At 28.8% G+C, this 21,306-nt stretch overlaps 1 protein-coding gene across 2 annotated transcripts; it reads right to left on the reverse strand.

The window, feature by feature from the left end:
* Positions 1-2,450: 2,450 nt before the first annotated feature.
* Positions 2,451-7,136, reverse strand: LOC114162563 (protein DETOXIFICATION 27-like). Of its 2 annotated transcripts, XM_028046493.1 has the most exons (9): positions 6,679-7,136; positions 6,047-6,588; positions 5,339-5,425; positions 5,188-5,244; positions 4,350-4,588; positions 4,138-4,256; positions 3,741-3,827; positions 3,457-3,512; positions 2,451-2,652 (listed from the first exon to the last, which is right to left on the reverse strand). In XM_028046493.1, the coding sequence occupies exons 1-8, from the start codon at positions 7,117-7,119 to the stop codon at positions 3,465-3,467; spliced, it is 1,620 nt and encodes a 539-aa protein (XP_027902294.1). In that variant the 5' UTR covers positions 7,120-7,136; the 3' UTR covers positions 2,451-2,652; positions 3,457-3,464. The 2 variants fall into 2 exon arrangements, with proteins under 2 accessions (XP_027902294.1, XP_027902293.1); XM_028046492.1 differs by lacking the exon at positions 2,451-2,652 and having other exon boundaries at positions 3,247-3,512.
* Positions 7,137-21,306: the final 14,170 nt, after the last annotated feature.

Genomic DNA, 21,306 nt, shown 5'->3' on the forward strand with positions numbered 1-21,306 from the left:
CATTTGTATCGTATTATACTTGAGTAATTTGAGTAAAATGAAAAATGTAATTTTGTGTTGACTGAATAGCTTTTAAATATGTTCATATATTTAATAGAAATTTAAAAATGAAAATGAAAAACGAAAAATGGTAAACCTCCACTCAAAAAGTAGAATGAAATATTACAACTATTTATATAAAAATATTTTCATGAGTCAATTTTGCTATTATATTTAATTTTATGATATTATTCATTTAAATAGAAATTAACCTTCCTTATAAAAGTTATCGAAATCAATAAAAATAGGATCCATGTTGTTTAAAATTTCAAGAGTGGAGTGGAGGAGCCATACCTTAGTTAGGTTCAAACTTTTGGTAGGTAGAAGGTTGGTTGTGCTATGGAATGAGCACAGCCATTAAAATAAAAGATAGATTTTACCAAAATAATTTTTTTTAAAAAAAACTTATTTTACAAAATAATAGCAAATTTAAATCAAATTTATTTTTTATTTAAAAAATATTTATAAAAAAAATCTACTCACTTTCTTATTTTCTTTAAAAAAACGACATGAATTAAGAAAGTGTATAGCCAATAGAGGCACGTGCTTTTGCTTTTGCATTTGCACTCTGCATCTTCAATAGTCACTTACATTTGTAGATTTTGGAAAGAAACGTTTAAGAATAAAGTGTTGTTTAAGAAAGTTATATGCCAAACATGTTCACCACATCCTCTCTTTTTGGAAGTGTCAAGAATGGATGGTTATGGACAAAGATTCTCTGTCAGAGATAATTTCGTACAAATACAGTAACACGTTTAATTCTGTGTCACTCACTTACCACATTCACATCCAACTATGAAGAAATTAATATTGATATTGCAATTTTATTATGCAATTTTTTTGTAAAGTTCTTTCATTATTAAAGTTGAAATAACATGTTGAAGAAGTGATGGATTGGTTTTGGGAACAAAAGAAGGTGATGCCAGAATAAAAAACAGATTATTCAAACAATGGTGGACAATTTCTGCGCAGTCAAGGGTAGCAGGTTATTAAATTAATCAATTTTAAATTTTACCTTTTTCAGAAATTCATTTATTAAATTATTAGAGTGGAGAGCAAGATCGTCTTCAAGTGATAGTATAACTATTGTTCTTTTAGTTTCATAAGATATGTATCAAAGCACGACACCATGATTGAAGAAAATAATTAATTGAATTTTAGTAATTTAAGAACTTTAGCCAAATTCCCTTTTTACAAAAATTAATTATAATTTGTAGCTTTTCATTATATATACCCACTTTGTATATAAATATATAGATGTAGATAAAAACTATTCTCAACAAGTTTTTAGATTTAGCCTTACCATTAAGAGCCCATAAATGTACGAATCTGATTTATTTAAATTAGATCAAATTCCTACTAAGGTTATTATTGGGAGTTAACATGATAACTTATCATAAAACTTTTGCCAATAACCGTAACTAATTAATTTTATAATATCTGATCAATTAAAAAGTAAAAGAAAAAAAAAACTATATAACAGCTGTAACAACATAACTAAATTATAACTAACTTTAACTTGTTATTTATATTATAAAAGTTTAATTAGTGATTTAGTCTTCTAATTTATTATTGACCTTAGTTATCATACCAAATGAATCAAAATAATGAATTGGAGAACTAAATCAATAATTAGACCTATTATAAACTTAATTAAATAGTTATTATATAATTCTTATTTTGGAGTGTGAAATTTTGTCACAGTTCTATTCTTGAAAGGGAGGAATGAGTATTTAAACTGCATTTGACCTCGACTCCTAAACAATGTGGATCCTTCTAATATGAGATTTGACTTTGAGAGTTTTTGCTTATTTGATCATCGTAGTCCATTCCTGCATTTACCCCATCTCATACCTTGCACAAGGCGGCAGATGATGGAGACTTGACGGACAAGATCGTGGAGCATCCATCTAAGGAATCTCAAGACTGTGGTAAAATAAGATTTGTGTTTCATAATAACTTAATATTGTCTATGTAGAAAAACTATTTTAAAACATGAATAGATAATTCGGAATAACAAATATAAGAAAGAAAGCATATATATTATTAAGGTAGAGTGAAATTTATATATATATATATATATATATATATATAATTTTGTATTGAAATATAAAGATAAAAAGGTTGATCATAGGACTAAGAAAGGGATTGAAACATGGAATTGAAAGAAAACTTAGGAATGAAAATCAAATAATGATCGAAAACTCAAAAAATTTATAGAAAAAGGCGTTCGTAAGACAAAATTAAAAAATCGATTATTTATGATCGAAGTGAAAGTTGAGGCATATGGTAACTAGTGCAAATATGGGTTTAGTAGACATAATTGACACAATGTATAATTTTCTTTTATTTGATTGTGACTTAATTGCCAAGAAAGTAGGAAAATACAAATAGGTTGTTCATGTTTAATTCAATAATGATGTTTGTTTTGGGTCACAAATCTCATAGATTTCCTTTACAAGTTCTTGTTCTATCCTTAATAATTCATTCCTACATTTATATTTGTTGCAATTTAAGTTTATAGTTACTTAAATCTCCCTCTTCACCATTGTGTTCTTCCTCACCATCTCTAGTCACTACATTACATTTCCATTCACACCATTTCATCTCCATCTAAAAATACAAAAATAATATTATCGGAAAAGAATGCATAAATTTCTAATTGACATCCACAATCACATAAAAAGATAATTCAATGAATTAAATGTATTTGTCAAATTGATCTCCAATATAAACGGATTGCGCATGAACTTTTGTTAGTTATGAAATCCTAAATTAAAGCACTTTAAAAACACTCTGATTTGTATTAAAAAATAAGTGTTTGCTAGTTTTATTTACAAAGAATCCACAGAGTTAATTTGATTAACCAGAAAACGCATTAAACTGAGTGTCAAACCAAATTTTTTGAGAAACAGGATAATACAATATGTATTCATTTATATAAGCTTTTTTTTAAACTTAAAACTAGTTACACCACAATATAATTGGATATAAAAAACTGGATACGATTTGAATATAATATCATTTTGCATGTAAACTTATTAAATGATTATAGTTATTTGTATAAATTTATAATGATCATCTTATTAAATGATTCTGGTGTTGCTTGCTACAGAGTGTAAAATTGTACACTTCTCTTCCAACACCAGCCGCAGATAAGAAACGTAAAATGTAAATAAAAAATAAAAAACAGCTGTAAAATAACTTGTAGAATTCATTTAATGAATTGTATAAAACATAAGAAATTATGTGTTTTAAAACAATTAACTTTAAGCAAATTATTCAAATCGCCTTTGTGAAATAGTAGCAATTAGCTAAGCACAATAATTCTGACTGAGACCCTTTTTATGAGGCAAAGAATAAAACTACCTTAAATAAGAAATCATAATTTTCACAGTCATTAAATGCAAATTTAACCTTTGTTATTAGTTAGAATGTGCTTCCTCTTTGATATGAATTTGAGCTTTCCGAACCTACAAACCATAAGCAACCACATGACTGTTAACGAGTTTCTGTAATCGTTCACTAGAGAAACGAAACAGTATATATTACTTCAAAGTTGCTATTTACTGGACATAATACAGACTCGTTTTTTAAGTAGACGGAGTGCATTATGTGGTTTAATTTTGTTGGATGAAAATGAAACCAAAGAAAGTGAAACAAAATCGTTTCATTCCATGTCCGAGCGTTGTAAAGCATACCTCTTTTTCCCAATCATATCTCATCGTAATAGTAGCCAAGATCAATGTTTGAACCACCGTTCCACTCATCATTCCACTCCACATTCCCTACACCAACAATATTGTTACCATGGTTACAAAGGATGAATACTTTTATTATAACATCTTTGGCACCCTTTTCATTCATAAAAAATCTCACGGATAGATGAATATACTTATGTAAGAGTAGATTGGACATTTAGAGTCCAACCACATAAGAAATTGACACCACTTTCAACCTAAAATCTTAAGGCAATGGGTTTATGGATATGTGTCTTTATTCTTATATAGTGATCTATTTTCTCATTTCTAATCAATGTGAGACTTAGACTCACACTTGAATTTCTAACCGTGTCAGAGTAGGATATGGTAGACTTACAACAATACTCGAAGGACGCAACCAGCCAAGGAGAACCCCAAGAGGTATTCCAACCAAGTAGTAACCGCCAATGTTTATATATGCCACTGCTGCTTGACGACCAGATCCTACTGCCACCCCTGAAGAGAAGCAGATACCAGAAAAAAGCACAATGTCAAATTGAAATTCGAGTTGATTGCTTATACTATAGGGTGTGTTATATACTCTTTCACCTGAAAGAACTGGTTGAATGCAGTTAAGAAGAACAGTAAAAGCTAACAACGTTGCCAGATCATTGACCATTTGGATAACTAACGAGCTCGATGTAAAGATCAAGGCAAGATTCTTGTTGAAGAATACAATTACCAACCAAAATATAAATCCCACCAGTACAGTATTTACCACAGAAACCACAGTTGCAAATTTTGCACCTTCTGCATTGCCTGCGCCAAGCTCGTTTGCTACACGAACCCTGAGTTGAAGAATGTTATATGAGTAAAGGGTTGAAAAATTAATCATCGAATATGGTAGGTCTTACTAAAATTTAAGGGAAAGAAAGCAATGCTCCTATAGAAAACTCACCAAAATTAAATGATAAATCAAGATCTCATGAATCATCACATTCATTTTTAACAAGTCTCCATCTTTTGACAGAAACATGTCAGCAACTAAGTACAGATCAACGACAGTGCAAGACAAAGTATAAACCCTTTTGAATTATTCTATCACAAAACTTACTCCTTGTTCGCGCTAACACATACAATTATCTCCAACAGCATTTTCACTTGGTAAAGGGAGGTAACACTCTCAAAGCAAATCAAAGTTCCAAATGTTATAAGTCCACAGTCTCGTCAGAATCAATCAACAAAAACACACCAGGATCGTTTGTATCGATTTGCAGGGTTCTGCTTCTGGACATTAGTTACATTGGAGTATACATCAAGGAATACTCAACCTCACCCATGAGCTAACTAGTTTTTCAATATAGTTAAACATTTCTCCATACTGAAAATGAATAATATACCTCATTTCAGGAGTGTAAGAAAGGGGGACTTACAACCAGTGACTTACCCGGTTGCACCCAAAAATGCAAGCGGTATCATGGATTCCCAGCCATATATCGTCACACTGCCATGCAAGGTTTGACTTTAATTCAGCAAATACTCCAATAAACCAATATAGGGCTAAACTAGAAAGAAAAAACTAAGAAAGCACAAATTACCAAACTGAAAGAGCATCAATTGCAATCTCAGTGTTGTGCATATATCCAGAGACTATAAGCAACAGTCTGTAATAGAAATTCTCTAACCTGCAAAGTCACATTAACAACACTAATAAGCACATCAACCTCAAAGTCAAGAACCATCATAATTCTTTAATCCAAACATTCATTACACAACTTATCAGAGTGACATTTCAATTCCATCTAAAGAATGGTACACATATCATTTCCAGAAATGTATCTAGATATTGTCCTAAATAAGATCCTTTCTCACGCAAATTTCTAATGAACACTTAGACAAGAAAATAAATGAAAAATTAATCTCACTTAAGTTAAAGTAAACTTATTGAACTCAGTTTTTGAAACACTTACACAGGTTAATTGTGATTTATAATAAAATTTAATTTTGTTTACTTTCTATTCTAGCCAAAGATATTGCAAGACCTTCAGTTGAAGCATTTACAGTCCTTTTTTTCTCCTACAGGGGAATACTTGAGACTATTTGTAAGCATAAGCAAGGTTAATAGCGGCCTCATTTTTCGGGAGCTTTGCCTCCAATATAGCGTCGTGGAAACAAGATCCCTTTACATATATTTCATGGAAACACCTATTTGACCAGAAGCTACATTTTCTTATATACTTTTAGCAGACGCATTTATCCAAGCAATACCATAAGTGGAAGAGAGAAATAAGTTAAGAAACACTAACGCAAGCATGACCCCAGAAGCCAAAGAGAGTTTAAGGAATTCCCAGAGACCAACAAAAGCTTCAGCAGAAAAACCAGTCCACGAACACGGGCACCCACCAAAGAGTGTATACCCGAGCATTCCCAAAACCGAGAGCCACCACGAGAAACCAATGGAAAGTGCAGTGCCAACGATCCCAATTCTCATCCGATAAACAAAAACCCAACTCACTACAACATGAATCGCAAGAGCCGCCCCTGAAACCCAAGCAGCGATACCGGTCTTTAACTGGCACTGCAGGAACCGCTGCAATGTGAACTGAAACGGGAAACTGAGGTGGAACGGGATCAACCAGACCGCCACCAGCCCCGCCCGCTCCGCCACCGCGACGGGCTGCCCCACCAACTTCAACAGCGGCGTCGCGAACACGAACACTGGCAGCATGAGAATCGAGGACAGGGACAGAACAACCCACGAGCGTTGCAGATAAACGCCCAACATGCGGTGCTGTCCGGCGCCGTAGGCCTGGCCGCATAGCGTCTCAAGCGCACTCGCCATACCCAACTACGTAAGAAATAGCACAATGAAAAGACAATGTTGGTTGATAAGAGTGGAAAATAGTGATAGCAAAAACAATAAGCGAGTGGCTGGTACCATGAAGCCGAAGGTGATGGAGATGAGGACGGTGCAGGCGAGGGAAATGGCGGCGAGATCGAGGTCGGCGAGGTGGCCGGCGAAGGACTGGGTGACAACGGTGATGGAGAACATGGCTAGGCGGGTGAAGATTGAAGGGGCGGCGATTTTCCATAGGTTGCCGGATTCGGAACATGATCGGTGGAAGAGAGAGCGAGTGTGAGTGTTAGATTCGTTTTGCGATGTTGAGTTTATTAGAGGAATGTGTTCTTCGTTGCGAATATTTTCCATACACTTTTGCTTCGTCAAAGAAATGTTCACTCTCATCCGTAACTTCACTGTGATGTGTTTGATTTTACTTACTTGAATCTTCGTTGAACACTTTCTAATGTTGGATTCGGTTGCAAAATCTAAATATCCAAAATAGATTGCTAATATATTAAATCTTGATGGATAATGCATGATTATTCATACATACCCCCTCTCCTTCTACAGTCAATGTTAAAGTTTTTTATGAAATCTTGTTTATCATGAAAATACCTATCATAATGAAATTAATTGAATAATATTCATAATTTATGTTCATGGCTTTTGGCTAGAAAAACTCAAGTTATCTTTTGAACTACATATGAAAGTTTACTTATTTTATAAACAACGGTATAGGGGATAAAATTAATATTATGTTTAGTAAGTGATTTCTAATTTTTTATATTATACTTAAGTATTACTTTTCACCTTCAATTCACATATTAATTTGACAGCTTTCAATTCAATCATTTTTTTTTCCTCAAAATTCATTGTTAGATTGAAAAATATTTTTACATAAACTAAAACACACCAATTATTCGTTATTTAAAATTTTTTAAAGACTCATTTATGTGAACTAAAATTTTATACTAATTTAAAATATTTAAGATTTGGTTAAAATTTACTAAATTGTTAATAAATACGGTTTTCTTCTTCTTATTAATTAATTTTAATAAAATTTAACATAAACAATATAAATAATATAATATTATAATTAACCATTGTTGATATACAAGAGTCAATAACAGTTAATTATACATATGGACTTAGCATAATCGTTGTTATAATGCTTTTTCATCAACATTGTGAATATATTTTTTATGTAGCAACGAAATTATTCAAATGTGTTACATATAATATCCACCCCACGTGTTCCATATTCCCACTATACCAAGTTGCATTAAAGTTTCATATATTTCGTGAATGTAGAGTAGGAATCACGAATCCTCATTTACAACTAGTATATTTTGTCGGTAAATAATCATTTCAAATTTATATTATTGTGAAAATAATATTAAAGTGATTTTCATTATTAATGATATAATATTTTTATAACAAATGAAATTATCAATATATATATACACACAACACACATAAATATTTCAATTTTCAATGCGAAAAATATTGTTTTTTAATGTTGTATGTCTGTACTAAATTACTAATACTTGAATCTAAAAATAAAAACACAAAAACTATACCAACTGAAATTCCACATGAAAATCAAATCGTGTATGAGTATAATGATTATAATAGAGCACCTATTTTCGTGTTTAGTTTTTATAATTTATATAATTTGCTACACCTCCCATGCTTCTAATCAAACTATTCAATATATATATATATATATATATATATATATATATATATATATATATATTTATTTATTTATTTATTTATTTATTGGTACAAGATTTCCTTATAAACAGGAATGTAATTAAAGGGTAGCAGATAACGAAGATGGTGATTGATTATGAGTATGAAAGCAAAGCAAGTTGCATGCACGTGGGAAGAATTCTGAAAGTGGATAACCCTCTTGTGAGTGTTTTCTAAGCATAATATGTAATGATCTCATTTAAGTTTTGTTTGTGACTACACGGAACTCACTCATCTTATACTTTGAATTCCATTCAAAACATGTTTCTGGTAGTGCTTCCTGGGGTGGGTGTCACTTCCTCACTTCTTTAAAACAACATAAAAGATGTTCCTTTGTCTATGTTTTTTCTGCTTTAATCTATTCGTAGTTGTCCACTATATCACAAAAAATTAACACACTATTATTATAGTTTTAAAAAGAATGTGATCAGTAAGCTATATGGCGTTTCTGAATGCCCAATTTACGTCACTCTATTCATTTGGCGGCGCAAATATGAACAGAGCTTAATCCTCAAATAAGACATTCGTAGGTTTGATGGAGAATATAAATCTTTAATACTGTTAATGGAATGATTCCTTAAAGGCTAATGTTTTTTTTATCAGCTTTCTAACAACCTAATTGCACCTTCTACTAGTTATACTCTTTTTTTTCGGTCCCTTTCGAGTTATTCATTTAATTAGGAATTAGAATAATTAATATATACAATTTAATGTTTCTTGAAAGAGTTTTTTAAAAATTAATAAACCTTCCTTCCCTCTCCGAATAATCAAAACCATGATTCATTTATAATTCAAGTTGTAAATATATAAAATTTAAATCACGTATATATACAGTTATTAATGTAATGTAACTTCATACACATACCAAACCAACGTATATTATATATATCAGACTTAAAAAACCATCTGATAAAGCTAATGTCTCGTTGGAGAATGATTTGGATAAGACAAAAGTCTGTGGAATATTGAGGATATCCTAAACAAGTTTGAAATTTTTAATGTAAACCAAAAAAACAAAATAGATAAATTTTAAACCGCTGTTTTTCTTTCGATCAACTAAAAGAATAATTACGAATATTTTTCCTTTTCCTTTATCCAAACAAATTAATATATCTTAAAATGCACGCCAGAAATTTAGAGAAAACAAATATAAAGATTTTATGATAAACCTAAAAGAACCGAGTTCTTAAATTCAGACAAAGTTTTATACAGAAACCAAAATTCTGCGTGAATTATAATATACACCAAAACTGTAACTAAATCATAGAATTGATTACACACAGATGGTTAACATTTGACTGGATATTTAAAATTATCCTTAATTTGTCTAAGTACTGCATTAATACTTTGTAATAACTATTATAAAATTTAATAATTTTTCAGTTTCTATAATTAGATAATAATATAAAAAGACTCTTACATTTTTTTTTAACCCTAAATCCTAATCTTTTCTATCATCTTCAAAAACTAAATTTACCTAATGAAAACTATATCACTATCTATCTTTTTATCGATCTATCTACATTTATATCTATATATACATAATGTATATTCACATTTAAGCAAGTTGCTGTCTTTTCTTTCTTTCTCTTCTAACTATTTTTATTCCTATAAAACTAAATCCATGAAAAATGAGTTCATATTATGTAAAGACTGACGCAAGCGTGATATTGTTGATATATACAAAAAAAAAATGTGAACAATTTTTTTAGTTTTGAAATTTGTTTTGTGGTAGACTACTCACATAAATTGTTTTTAATCCAAAAAATGACGTATAGATATAGTTGAAAGAAAGTGAAAGAGAATGGTATAGATTTGAGGTTGCCATGCTCTTTAAATAGACACTGCATCACACTCATCTCAACAAACTAAAATATTCCAACATCCATTGTCGGAAAAGAAAGAGTATTATCATCATTCTCTTATCTCAATCTCATAAATGAGTCCTCCATATTCTCCACCACCATCTTCACCCTATTATCCATACTATTCTCCTCCTCCTCCTCATTCTCCTCCTCCACCACCACCGTCACCACCACCACCACATTGCAACATGACAAACTACACAAAACCCCTTCCACCACCACCACCAACACCTCCCATTACCTATAACTGTTCATGCATTCCCAATACTCCTACCATTCCTCCTTCTCCTCCTTATCACACTCCCCCTCCTCCTTATCACACTCCCCCTCCTCCTTATTACACCCCCCCTCCTCCTCCAATCACACCCTACGCTTCTCCTCCTCCTCCTTATACTGTAGTGGAACATGACTACAAAGCAGTTATAGCAGTTTCCGTTTCTCTAGGTGGCCTCTTGGTCGCTTTTCTTCTCCTTGGTGTTGTCTGTCTTGCAAGACTCAGAAAGAAGCCCCTCGACTATCCTCCACCATCGTCACCACCACCGCTGCCACCACCAACAGCTTCACCTCCGCATCAATATGCCCCGGTTTATAACCAACCACCACCGTCACCACCACCACCACCCGCCACCACTTCCTATCAATCCATTCAGATTGAAGAACTTGGATACGGTGCTGCTGATGCTGGGGGTGACCCACCTTCTGAACCTGTCCCAGTCTCTCATGGTCACGGCCATCACAGCTATAGCTAATAGCTAATTGGTTCGGAATTGCCGTGGTTTCACCTAATATTTTTGACACATAATATGTGTCTCGCACAACCTTAAACATATATGATATGTGTCGTGAAGATCAGTGACAGCACGCTATTGTCTGAACGTTCTTGTTAAAGTCGTTGTTTGTTTGTTTGTTTGATTGTTTCAAGCTTTTCCATTTATTTGGGAGATACGTATATACGTATATGATTTAGCATGTGCATGGTTATTTCATTGTTTGGTGTTGAAATAAAACATTGTAGGGAAACCTCATCACTTTGTACATAGATGCTGGTTTGGTGGTCGAGGTTTCTCTCTCACTGTGTCTGAAGACTGCATGTCATGACAGTGAATAAATATTATTCAGTTTCTCGGGTAGTTTTTCTCTTCATTTTTCATCAAACTTGATGGTTATTTTACGTAACATTATAAACAATCTGTGATGTTAATGCATTTGAGTTTGCTTTTGCAATTAATCTCGATTAGAAATTAAATTTCTTAAACGTCAACTTCTATAACGTATCAGTATGATTTCATTGAATCATCATCTTATTCATACGCAAAAAAAAAATAAATAAAGAAAGAAATATGTTTAGAACAATTAGAAAAAATAAATTAAAACGTAGCTAACAATAAATAAATGGCGTATGATAGTAAAGTCCTTTTACTAAATTGTCAGTTGCTATTTGTAAATTCTTTAATTCAGTCATTTCAATTAATTTTTTATTAGAATGTTATTATGTCATGTTTTTCTTTTACTTTTCATATTTAAAAAAAAAAATATTTTTTTGTCGTTTTTTTTAATCTTCAACTTGACGCTAATCAATAGACCAGAAAAATAATAAATTATAAAAAACTCTAATTTGTGATATATATATATATATATATATATATATATATATATATATATATGTATATATACTAAAATTAAATTTAGAAGAAAATAATCTACCTGCTAAAATAGTTAAAAGCTCATTTCTTGTAAAAAGATATGTATTGTAACTAAAATTATAATTTATGTCCTACATTATTATATGGTTTAAGGACTGGCAAGATAATAAAACATAAATTAAAAAGATAATTGAATAGTAAAATCACACTTCAAAATTCACTAAGTTCTTTTATGATAACTGGGCCGAATGTTGGACTTTTTAACGATCTGAACTAAACTATTTTTCGGTTTATGCTTTGGGCCGGTAGGTTTAATTTCCAAAAGGATCTTTGTAAATTAGAAATTCAATGTTAATGTATTCCTTATAGTTCGGTGATTGTGGATATAATCACTTTTACATTCCTGTTCTGTAATATTGTTATGTTAAATTTATTATAGTTATTATTTTAGACAATAAAAAAAATACAGGGAGGGAGATTTCTTTTTCAACTTTGAAAAATAATATTCCTAATTCTTAAATGAAAATAAAGCACCTCTCTCATTTTAGAATTTGGACCATTGGACTCGGTAATGATCTTTTAGCGAATAGAATTCCCTTGGTTTTGCTGGTTATTTCTTTCTGCACCACAATATTTTTCTTATGCACCTCGAATTTTGCGATTAAAAAACTTTTTAAAATCGTACAGTTCAGATTGCAAAAGAAGTCAACAGAATGTTCCTAATTTCATTTTTTTTTATATAAAAACAATTTCAAAATATGTAATCTAGTAGATAATTTTATGTTCCGTATTATAAATCTATAAGTATTTTTTGTAATAAAATCTTTTTCTATAATTCAGTCACGCTTAGAAACTTATTATCCGGGTCGTTAGGTAGGTTCGGGTTATCGGGTCCGTTCGGTCGTTTTGTTTGTTCAGGTCGTTGGGTTTGTCGGGTCCGTTTATCTCGTTTTGTCTGTTCGACTCGTCGGGCCAGTCCTGCTCATCTGATCCATCCGGTTTGTCGGGATCGTCCAGTTTGTTGGGTCGTTCGGTCCGTCCAGATCGTCGTGCTTGTTCAGGTCGTCAGGCCCGTCTGGGTCTTCGTGCTCATTTTGGTCGTCAGGTTCGTCTGGGTTTTCGGACTCGTCCGTGTCGTCGGGCCCGTTCGGATCGTCGGGCCTATCCGGATCATCATGCTTGTTCGGGTCATTAGGCTTGTCCGGGTCATCATGCTTGTTTGGGTCGTTAGGCCCATCGGAATCGTCAAGCACGTCCAGGTCATCAGGCACGTCTAGGTCTTCAGGCCCGTCCAATTGTTGTTGGGCTGATTCGGGTCTTCGGGCCCGTTCATGTCTTATAGTTCGTTTGACTCGTCAGGCCCTTCTAGGACTTCAGACTTGTCTGGGTGATCGAGTCCGTTTGGCTCGTCGGACCTGTATGGGTGTTCGGACCCGTCCAAGTCGCTCAACTTGACGTTTGACTTTGGTTTAATGTAATATTAGTTATGAGGTCTAACCCACCTTAATCCTAGTTCTACCCCACCAGAGAGGGAACTTTGGAGACTTGAACTTTTTTTGTCTCCTCGTTTGAAGGACTCTAAAAGGAAATTTAATAAAAAGTGATTTAAGACTCATGGACTAGGACCAAATTAACACCTTTACTCTCCACTGATGACTTGTTACTTGAAAATTATATTTAAGGCTATAACGGTAGTGTGTTGCGCACATACTTTACACTTTACAGTATATTATCGTTAAGGCTAATGATTAATGTGTGTTGTGACGTAACTTAAAGAAAATTAAATATTAATAGCTAACCGATTTAACCATTAATACATTAATCTAATATTTGTATTCAAATAATGAACCAGGTAATTTGTTTATATTCAAATAATACTGAATTCTGCACTTTAATGTATTTATTTATGGTTTTTTTAATAGATATAATTTATTTATGTTTTGTGAAATTAAACTTTTATTATGAGTTTAGTGAGATTTTCGTGCTTTTGAATTTTTGTATTTAAAAAAAAATAAAGTAATAAATGATTGATGTATTTTTGAAATATCAGTGAGATGTCAAAATTTATAATATCTAAGATGATCATATTTGAAATTATGCATGTGTAATAATATAATTTAAAAATTTTATAATATGATTTAATAAAATTTTTTACCTATATTATTTTGTAATATAATATAATATTGAAAATGAGAAATATTCATTAGGGTTTTGTAATATGGACAAGGTCACATATGATTACATATTAAAAAAACACAAATGGCAATAAAGCCAATCCCTTTTTCTTTCTGAAATTAAAAAATGTTACCAACCAACCGCTCATTGAAGCTTTTCTGCTTTGGTTGGATTATTATAATATTCTTAATTACCACTAATGTATACATACCAACTCACATAATTCACAAGTGCTCCTTAATCATAAATTATAAGAACATTACCACATAACGATGATAATTATACGCCTAATTAATAGATAAACAATGAACAAATAACGAATGCTAAACTGTTACACTCTTAATACAATAAATAATTATATTTATGAACTATACGCATTTATCATATAATAAGGACATAAATTTAATCTAATTCGATCTAATATAATCAAATCAATTGCATTCACTTAATTTAGATTATTTATAAACATATATCATGATAATTATCATATCGATAAATGTCAACACAATATAATCACATATTTTATTTATTAAAATATTTTAAACTTTTTAATTCAGGTTTAAGAAAGCTTACAGATACATATCGATGATATAACGAGTACTTACTCAATTATTATACTTAGTTTTATAATTCTAATTTCTTATTATTTTATTGTTCATTTGAGTGTCATAGGTGTTACCCTTTTCTCTTCAAGAAATATATGATATTTTTCAATAAAAATATTTGATGATCACCATGGTACGTGTGTAAAATTATTCTTAAAATGAATTATTTTTCATGCTCACCATGGGACGTGGGAAATACATTATTTTTCAATCATGAATAAAAATAATGTATTATTTTGCATTAGCTCGATTTTTTCTTCTAAAGAGTGGTTATTAGTAAACCACGAGTTTTCATAATTTTTTCTTCTACTACAATTCAATTAAATTTCTTACTCGTCATTATCTCATTGGTAGGATAAAGTTAAATAACGTATAAAAAGTTCATTAACTTAATATTATATTAAGATTTTAAATTGTAAATGATATCATAATCTTTTTTACAAAATTTATTTTTTAATGCTTTATTGATAAAAATCTCCCTAATAACTCAACATTTATTCATACAGAAAAATAAAAGGAGAAGTTAGTAAATTCATCAAAAACCATGTAAGCTCAAGTAAGAAAGAAAAAATGTATAGAAATGTTAGCCACTAAAGTTGCCATACTATTGATGAAAAGGACAACACTATTTAAAAAAAAACTAATTATTGCATTTATTTAAAAAAAAAAGTTGTACCAAATTGAAAGACTATAAATTTGTTTAAATATTTATATTATATATACTAGCGTAAACACAGGCACTATCGCGTCTGTGTATGTATTTTTCAAATATGCGTGATATTATATTAGTAGATGATAGTATTGTAATGTTATTAATTTAATATATAAATTAAAATTATATTTATTAAAAATAAAGTGAAATATATCAGAATATATGAAAAAATAACCATTAATAAATAAAGAAGAAGAGAAGAAGCATAGATCTGATTTTATAAAAAACTTGTAAGAATAACGGTCATTTTTTAAAATTTAATAGATTATTATATTTAAAGGGTAAATTTGATATTTTAAAATGTAGACACAGAAAAAGAAATCTCTTTATATATTGTGATAGATAAAAGACTGAATTGAATTGTACAACTACAAATAAGTTAATTATCTTAAGTTATAAAATAATATATATTATCTTTATTATAAGTTTTTTAATGTTTCAAATTAATTAACATTAAAATTTTAAGAAAACCTGGGGTTTGAATTTACACATAAAGCATGTTAATCAGTTCTGCCGTAAAAGCTGTGCTGCTGTGAGACTTGCTTTTCTTTAAAAAAATTTATATATTTTTGACGTGCGCTCATTTATAAACAAATACAAGAAGTTCAAAAATATTTTTTTACTAAATATTATATTCAGAATATATTAAAAAATATCCTTTATTTTTATTTCAGAATATATAGATCCACCAATAAACAATGATAACTCCTTTGAATAACATTTTTTTCTATCTCCTCGTGATTATTAGGTACTGACTTTTTATCATAAAGTTCATACAATATAGCACGCACCTTTTGTGGACGTAGAAATAGTAAAAATAATAAATATTAAAATAATAGATTAAAAATACAACTGCACATAAATTTGCATCTAAGTTATGTTGAGAGGGCATAAAAAGAAACGAAAAAACGATAAATAAGGATGAGAAAAATGATATCCACATAGTACAACTAACGGTACACATTGTATTTCGTGTGCTCCTCAAAGCATCCATAGCTAAATATGGTTAATATGTATATAGAAAATATTAATAAAAGAGATGGGAGTAGTGTGAAGGAGGAAAAAAGTTGTGAAGTAAATAAAAAATAATATTAATGTGATAATTTAAAAAATTATAATATTTATGATGTTAAAAATTATAGAAATAATTATAGGTGTGATATCAATCAAACTTATATATTCTTCTAGGGTTCAAATCTCTCATTTATGCTTCAAAATACTTAGATACATATTTTTATTTCTAGCAATATTACTATATAAAGAATATTTATAAAAATTCAAATTGAAAGAATAAACCTAATTAAACTTTAAGAATACTAATAATATAGAGAAATAAAATAATAAAAAATAAATTATCACTTCACGTGCTAAAATTATTCAACTTGTTAGATGAAACACACCTCGATCGTTATTCTTTAAATATTAATACTTACTCCATACAGGAAATCTAAGTGTGAGTCTAAGTTTCACATTGGGTAAAAATGAGAAAGTGGAGCATCATATAAGAATGAAGACTCATAAACTCATTGTTTTAAATTTTTGGTATAAGAGTGATGTCAATGCCTTATATGATTGAACTTAAGTCTCTCTGGTAAATCCCCTCCTATATAGATCTAACAGGTGATATCAGAGTCAAGTTAGTCTTGGTGACCGGCTCAGACGAACAGTGGTACAAGAAAAAGTACTTGAATATTTGCACGAGGAGAGGGGGAGTGTACCGATATAATAATAGGACAAATGTGTCATATTAAATAAAAATGAAGAAGTGAAACACCATATAAAATTAAAGACTCGTAACCCCACCCCTAAAACTCCGTCAATAGTCATAACACTATTTTTATTTTTATAAGAATTTACATGGACCCAAAAGAACAATCTAATTTTTATTTTATAACACAGGGTTTAAAAGAAACCAATTGAATTTAATTTTCGATTCATGACTCCCATCGATAAATCAATACTTCTGTTTCATTTTTTATTTCTCATATTATAATTTTTATACAACTTATCTTATTTGAAAAAATCCATTCAAACTCATGAAAATGTTTTTCTTTTCACATATAAGCTTGACACTGCAAAAACACTATGAGACAAACAGGTTTAGTAATTCCTTCTTCTTTGTTTGGCTGGCACGTTTTTTTATTGTTGATTTTTTTTCGAAATTTTCAGAGTTTTTTTTTTTATATTTTTGGGTCCTTTGAATAGACTTAAATTTCCCATTTTACTCTTTTTTTCTTTCAGTTTTTCATAACTTTAAAATTGGGATGGTTTATGCGTCTTTTACTTAATTTTTGCAGTGGTGTTTTTGAATACAAGGTATTTTTTCTTGGGACGAGCCCCATTCTTGACTCAGATGTATTTTTGTAATCTCAACATTGTAATTACAAATTTATTTTTTAAAATATTATAGTTATATTTTTAATTTTAACATTTTTTTATATCAATAAGTTACTACAGTTTTATTTAATTTCACTATTTTATTAGGGTTTTACATGGTAAATATATTGTTTATTATTTGAATTTTTATTTTATCTATTATTTTTTATTTTAATAATAAAAATACAGTTAACTATATTTATTACAATTATATATATATATATATATATTTAATTTCAGTAACTATAATATTTTATTTAATTTTAGTATTTTAATTACAAATATATTTTTATTACAATTTTATGACATTTTAAATTTCAGTAACTATTAAACTTTCAATTAATTTTAAATTTTTTATTACAATTTTATATGATAGATATATTTTTTATTATTTATAATTTTATTTTATCTATTACTTCTTATTTTAATATTAAAAATATAAATAATTTATTTCATTAAGGTTTTATATACAACTAGATATAATTTTAATTCCAATAATTACTAAAATCTTATTTAACTTTAATATTTTCATTATATATATGTTTTTATTGCAGTATTTTTAATTTTATTAACTACTACAGTTTTAGTTAATTTCAATATTTTTATTGATATTAAAGTAGATCAAGTTTTTATTATTTTTTATTTTATTTTATCTTTTATTATTCTAGTATTAAAAATACAAGTTACTAATTTTCTTACATTTTTATATAGTTGATATATTTTAAATTTTAATAAATATTACGGTTGTATTTTATTTCAATATTTTCATTACAAATATGTGTTTTTTTGCAATTTTATATAGAAGTTAGATTTTTAATTTCAATAATTATTACAATTTTATTGAATTCCAATATTTTTATCATACATATATATATATATATATATATATATATTATTTATAATTTTATTTCATTTATAATTTATTTCAATATTTTTATTACAGTTTTATATGTAAAACCTTAACTAATGCTATTTTATAAGTCTGTGATTTAAAAAGAGTAAAACCTGATTATTTTAATATAAATAATTTTGTTATAGATGAATTTTATTATTTTAAAAATACACATTTTCTTTATAAAATACTTTTATAAAATTTTCTAATTTTTCTTCTTTTTACAAATTCTTGTTATTTATTTGTCTAATTGAAAATATGAGATCATAGGATCACTCCCGACGAACTCTTCAATTTGGATTGATTAGTTTATATGTTCACGTAAGTTTAGTTTCAATCATTCTTTCTTATTCTCTTTTGTTTTCTGTTGCATGTAACTTGTAAGCCTTTATCTGCTTGCATGTGTCTTTTTAATCTTCTATATGAGTATTTCTTGATTAGTGATCATAACGTGTGATGTTTTTAGGTGTAAATAGAGCATCTTATAGAGTTAAAAATATTTTGGTGTTTTTAAAGTTGTTTAAGTTGGATAACAAAAGGAAAACTTGTTTTTCTTTATTCTGTGCGAATTTGATAGATTTGATGTTTTACATGTTGATAAAATCTAAACTATCGGATGAATTTGAATTGATGTCTAATATTTGATGTAAATTTAGTGTGTTATATATTTGACTTAAAAGTTTATTTTGGTCAAGTGGAATTTTATGTTGATGTAGAAACTTAAAATTTGATCAATTTTATTATTAAATTAATACTGTTAACATTATTCAAAGATTATAATTATCAAATCTAAAGTGTGTTTTTTTCTTTGACATATTTTACTACTTGAATTTGACTCATTATTTAACATCTTTACATTATATTTATTAACCCTAAAGATATAAAAAAATTATAAATATAATACATTTATCACATGATTATGAGCTTTTTTTAAATTTGAAACTAAAATTACACTACTAATACCAAGTCAACTCAAATTTCAATCACCAATTTTAATTTATTCTGTTAATTTATTAAGTGAACTCATATGAATTACATTGACTTTTTCATTACTTTGCTAAGAATAATTGTTACTTCCAATTTATATGATATAGTTTAATTCAAAATGTGCTATAAATAAAATAAATATCAAACCACATTCATTTCTATCATCATTTATTATTCCATACGTTTTCATTAAATGCTTTTAGATAATTATTTAATTATTCCTTTATAAAATTATAAATTCATTTAATAACATGTCTACGTACTATATACGATTATAGCATTTACATCTACATATACTAAATTCATATTAAAAAAAATATTTATCTATCATAAAAGTCAACAAACCGAATTAATTTTCTCTGATTCAATGTCTGGTTTTGCAAAACCTGAGCGGAGAAGGAAGTACAGCAAATAGATACTAGACTCAATCTTGTTTTTACACTCACTTTTAACATTGTCTTTCGTTATTTTTATTTTATAAATATGAAAGTTTATCTTTTTAATTAATTTAATTATTTTTTTTTCAAAGTGTTAAATTGATCCTTCAATTTTTGTAAGTTTCAATTTGGTCTCGATTTTAAAAAAATTCATACAATTTGATCTTTTTGTTAAATTACTTGAAGTGAATCAATGATTTTTTATAAAAATTGGTATTATGATTATGTTAATTACATCAATAAAGCAAATCATCGTTATTAACAATTTCAATTTTGATGAAAAAATTTTCATGTGTCAAGAAATTTAACGAAAAAAACTACATTGCATCACTTTTTCAAAAATCGAGACCAAATTAAAACTTAAAAAAACTGAAAAACCAATACGACACTTTTGAAAAAAAATAGGGTCTAAAAGATTAATTAAACCTTTTTAATTCTATAATTTATATCAAATGAATATAATATATGTTCCTATCATACTCAATAGTCTCACATTGCTTAAAAGTCCAGACTTAGACTGTTTAAATACCTCTACCTCTTACCATTTATGACACATCTTTTAAGACAATCACAACGGAGCATTGATTTCAAAGCGAACAATAGTTCAAATGAGGGATGGTAGATCTATATCATTGCTTAATAAAAAACACAGAAAATTTCATTATCTTTGTCTTCTCATTCACAATGAAACGAAAAACCAAATATACATATTGATCAGTTTCAACTAATGCTAATTGTCCACCCAATATTCAAACAAATCTCCCTGAAGAAACCCTTTCGTCCCTTCTTTTTGTCACATTCTGGCAAATGAATGTATGAACAGGGTTACCACAGCTGTAATGAAACACAATGTGTCGTCCATTGCAAACAACAAATAAAAAAAATCACATTTTAGTTTTCAATATTAAACTCAACTCACTTTTATGTATTAGTATTATTAATCATTGAATATACAATCTAGTGTCTCAATTTAATAGTTATACATAAAGAATTTATTGAATAGATTATTATATATTTTTTATAGACAAAAATTGTTTTTAATCCAATTTTTATGTCCAGAACAAATGCAGTGTAAAAGCAAAACTACACATAAAACCAAATAAACAGATAACATAGAATATGAAGTTTCAGATCAATAATTTAGACGGTTAGTATTTATTCCAGTAGTTGTACGTACTTGTCCAGAAAAAAAGAATAAAAAAAATACAAAATACGGAATATTTAAGAAATGACATTGATTATATTAAAAACACAAAACTATTTAATATAACACCCTA

The sequence above is a fragment of the Vigna unguiculata genome, chromosome 9 (genome assembly GCF_004118075.2).
Source record: "Vigna unguiculata cultivar IT97K-499-35 chromosome 9, ASM411807v1, whole genome shotgun sequence".
NCBI classification, from domain to species: Eukaryota; Viridiplantae; Streptophyta; class Magnoliopsida; order Fabales; family Fabaceae; genus Vigna; species Vigna unguiculata.

Bases quoted from the DNA above. Each gene is read 5' to 3' on its own strand.
- LOC114162563 (XM_028046493.1), bottom strand. From the start codon at position 7,119: ATGCATTATCCATCAAGATTTAATATATTAGCAATCTATTTTGGATAT. The intron at 3,828-4,137 runs GTAAGTCTACCA...TTGTTGGTGTAG, and splicing joins TGCGTCCTTCGAGTATTGTT to GGAATGTGGAGTGGAATGAT. The intron at 3,513-3,740 runs GTATGCTTTACA...TATGGTTTGTAG, and splicing joins GATATGATTGGGAAAAAGAG to GTTCGGAAAGCTCAAATTCA.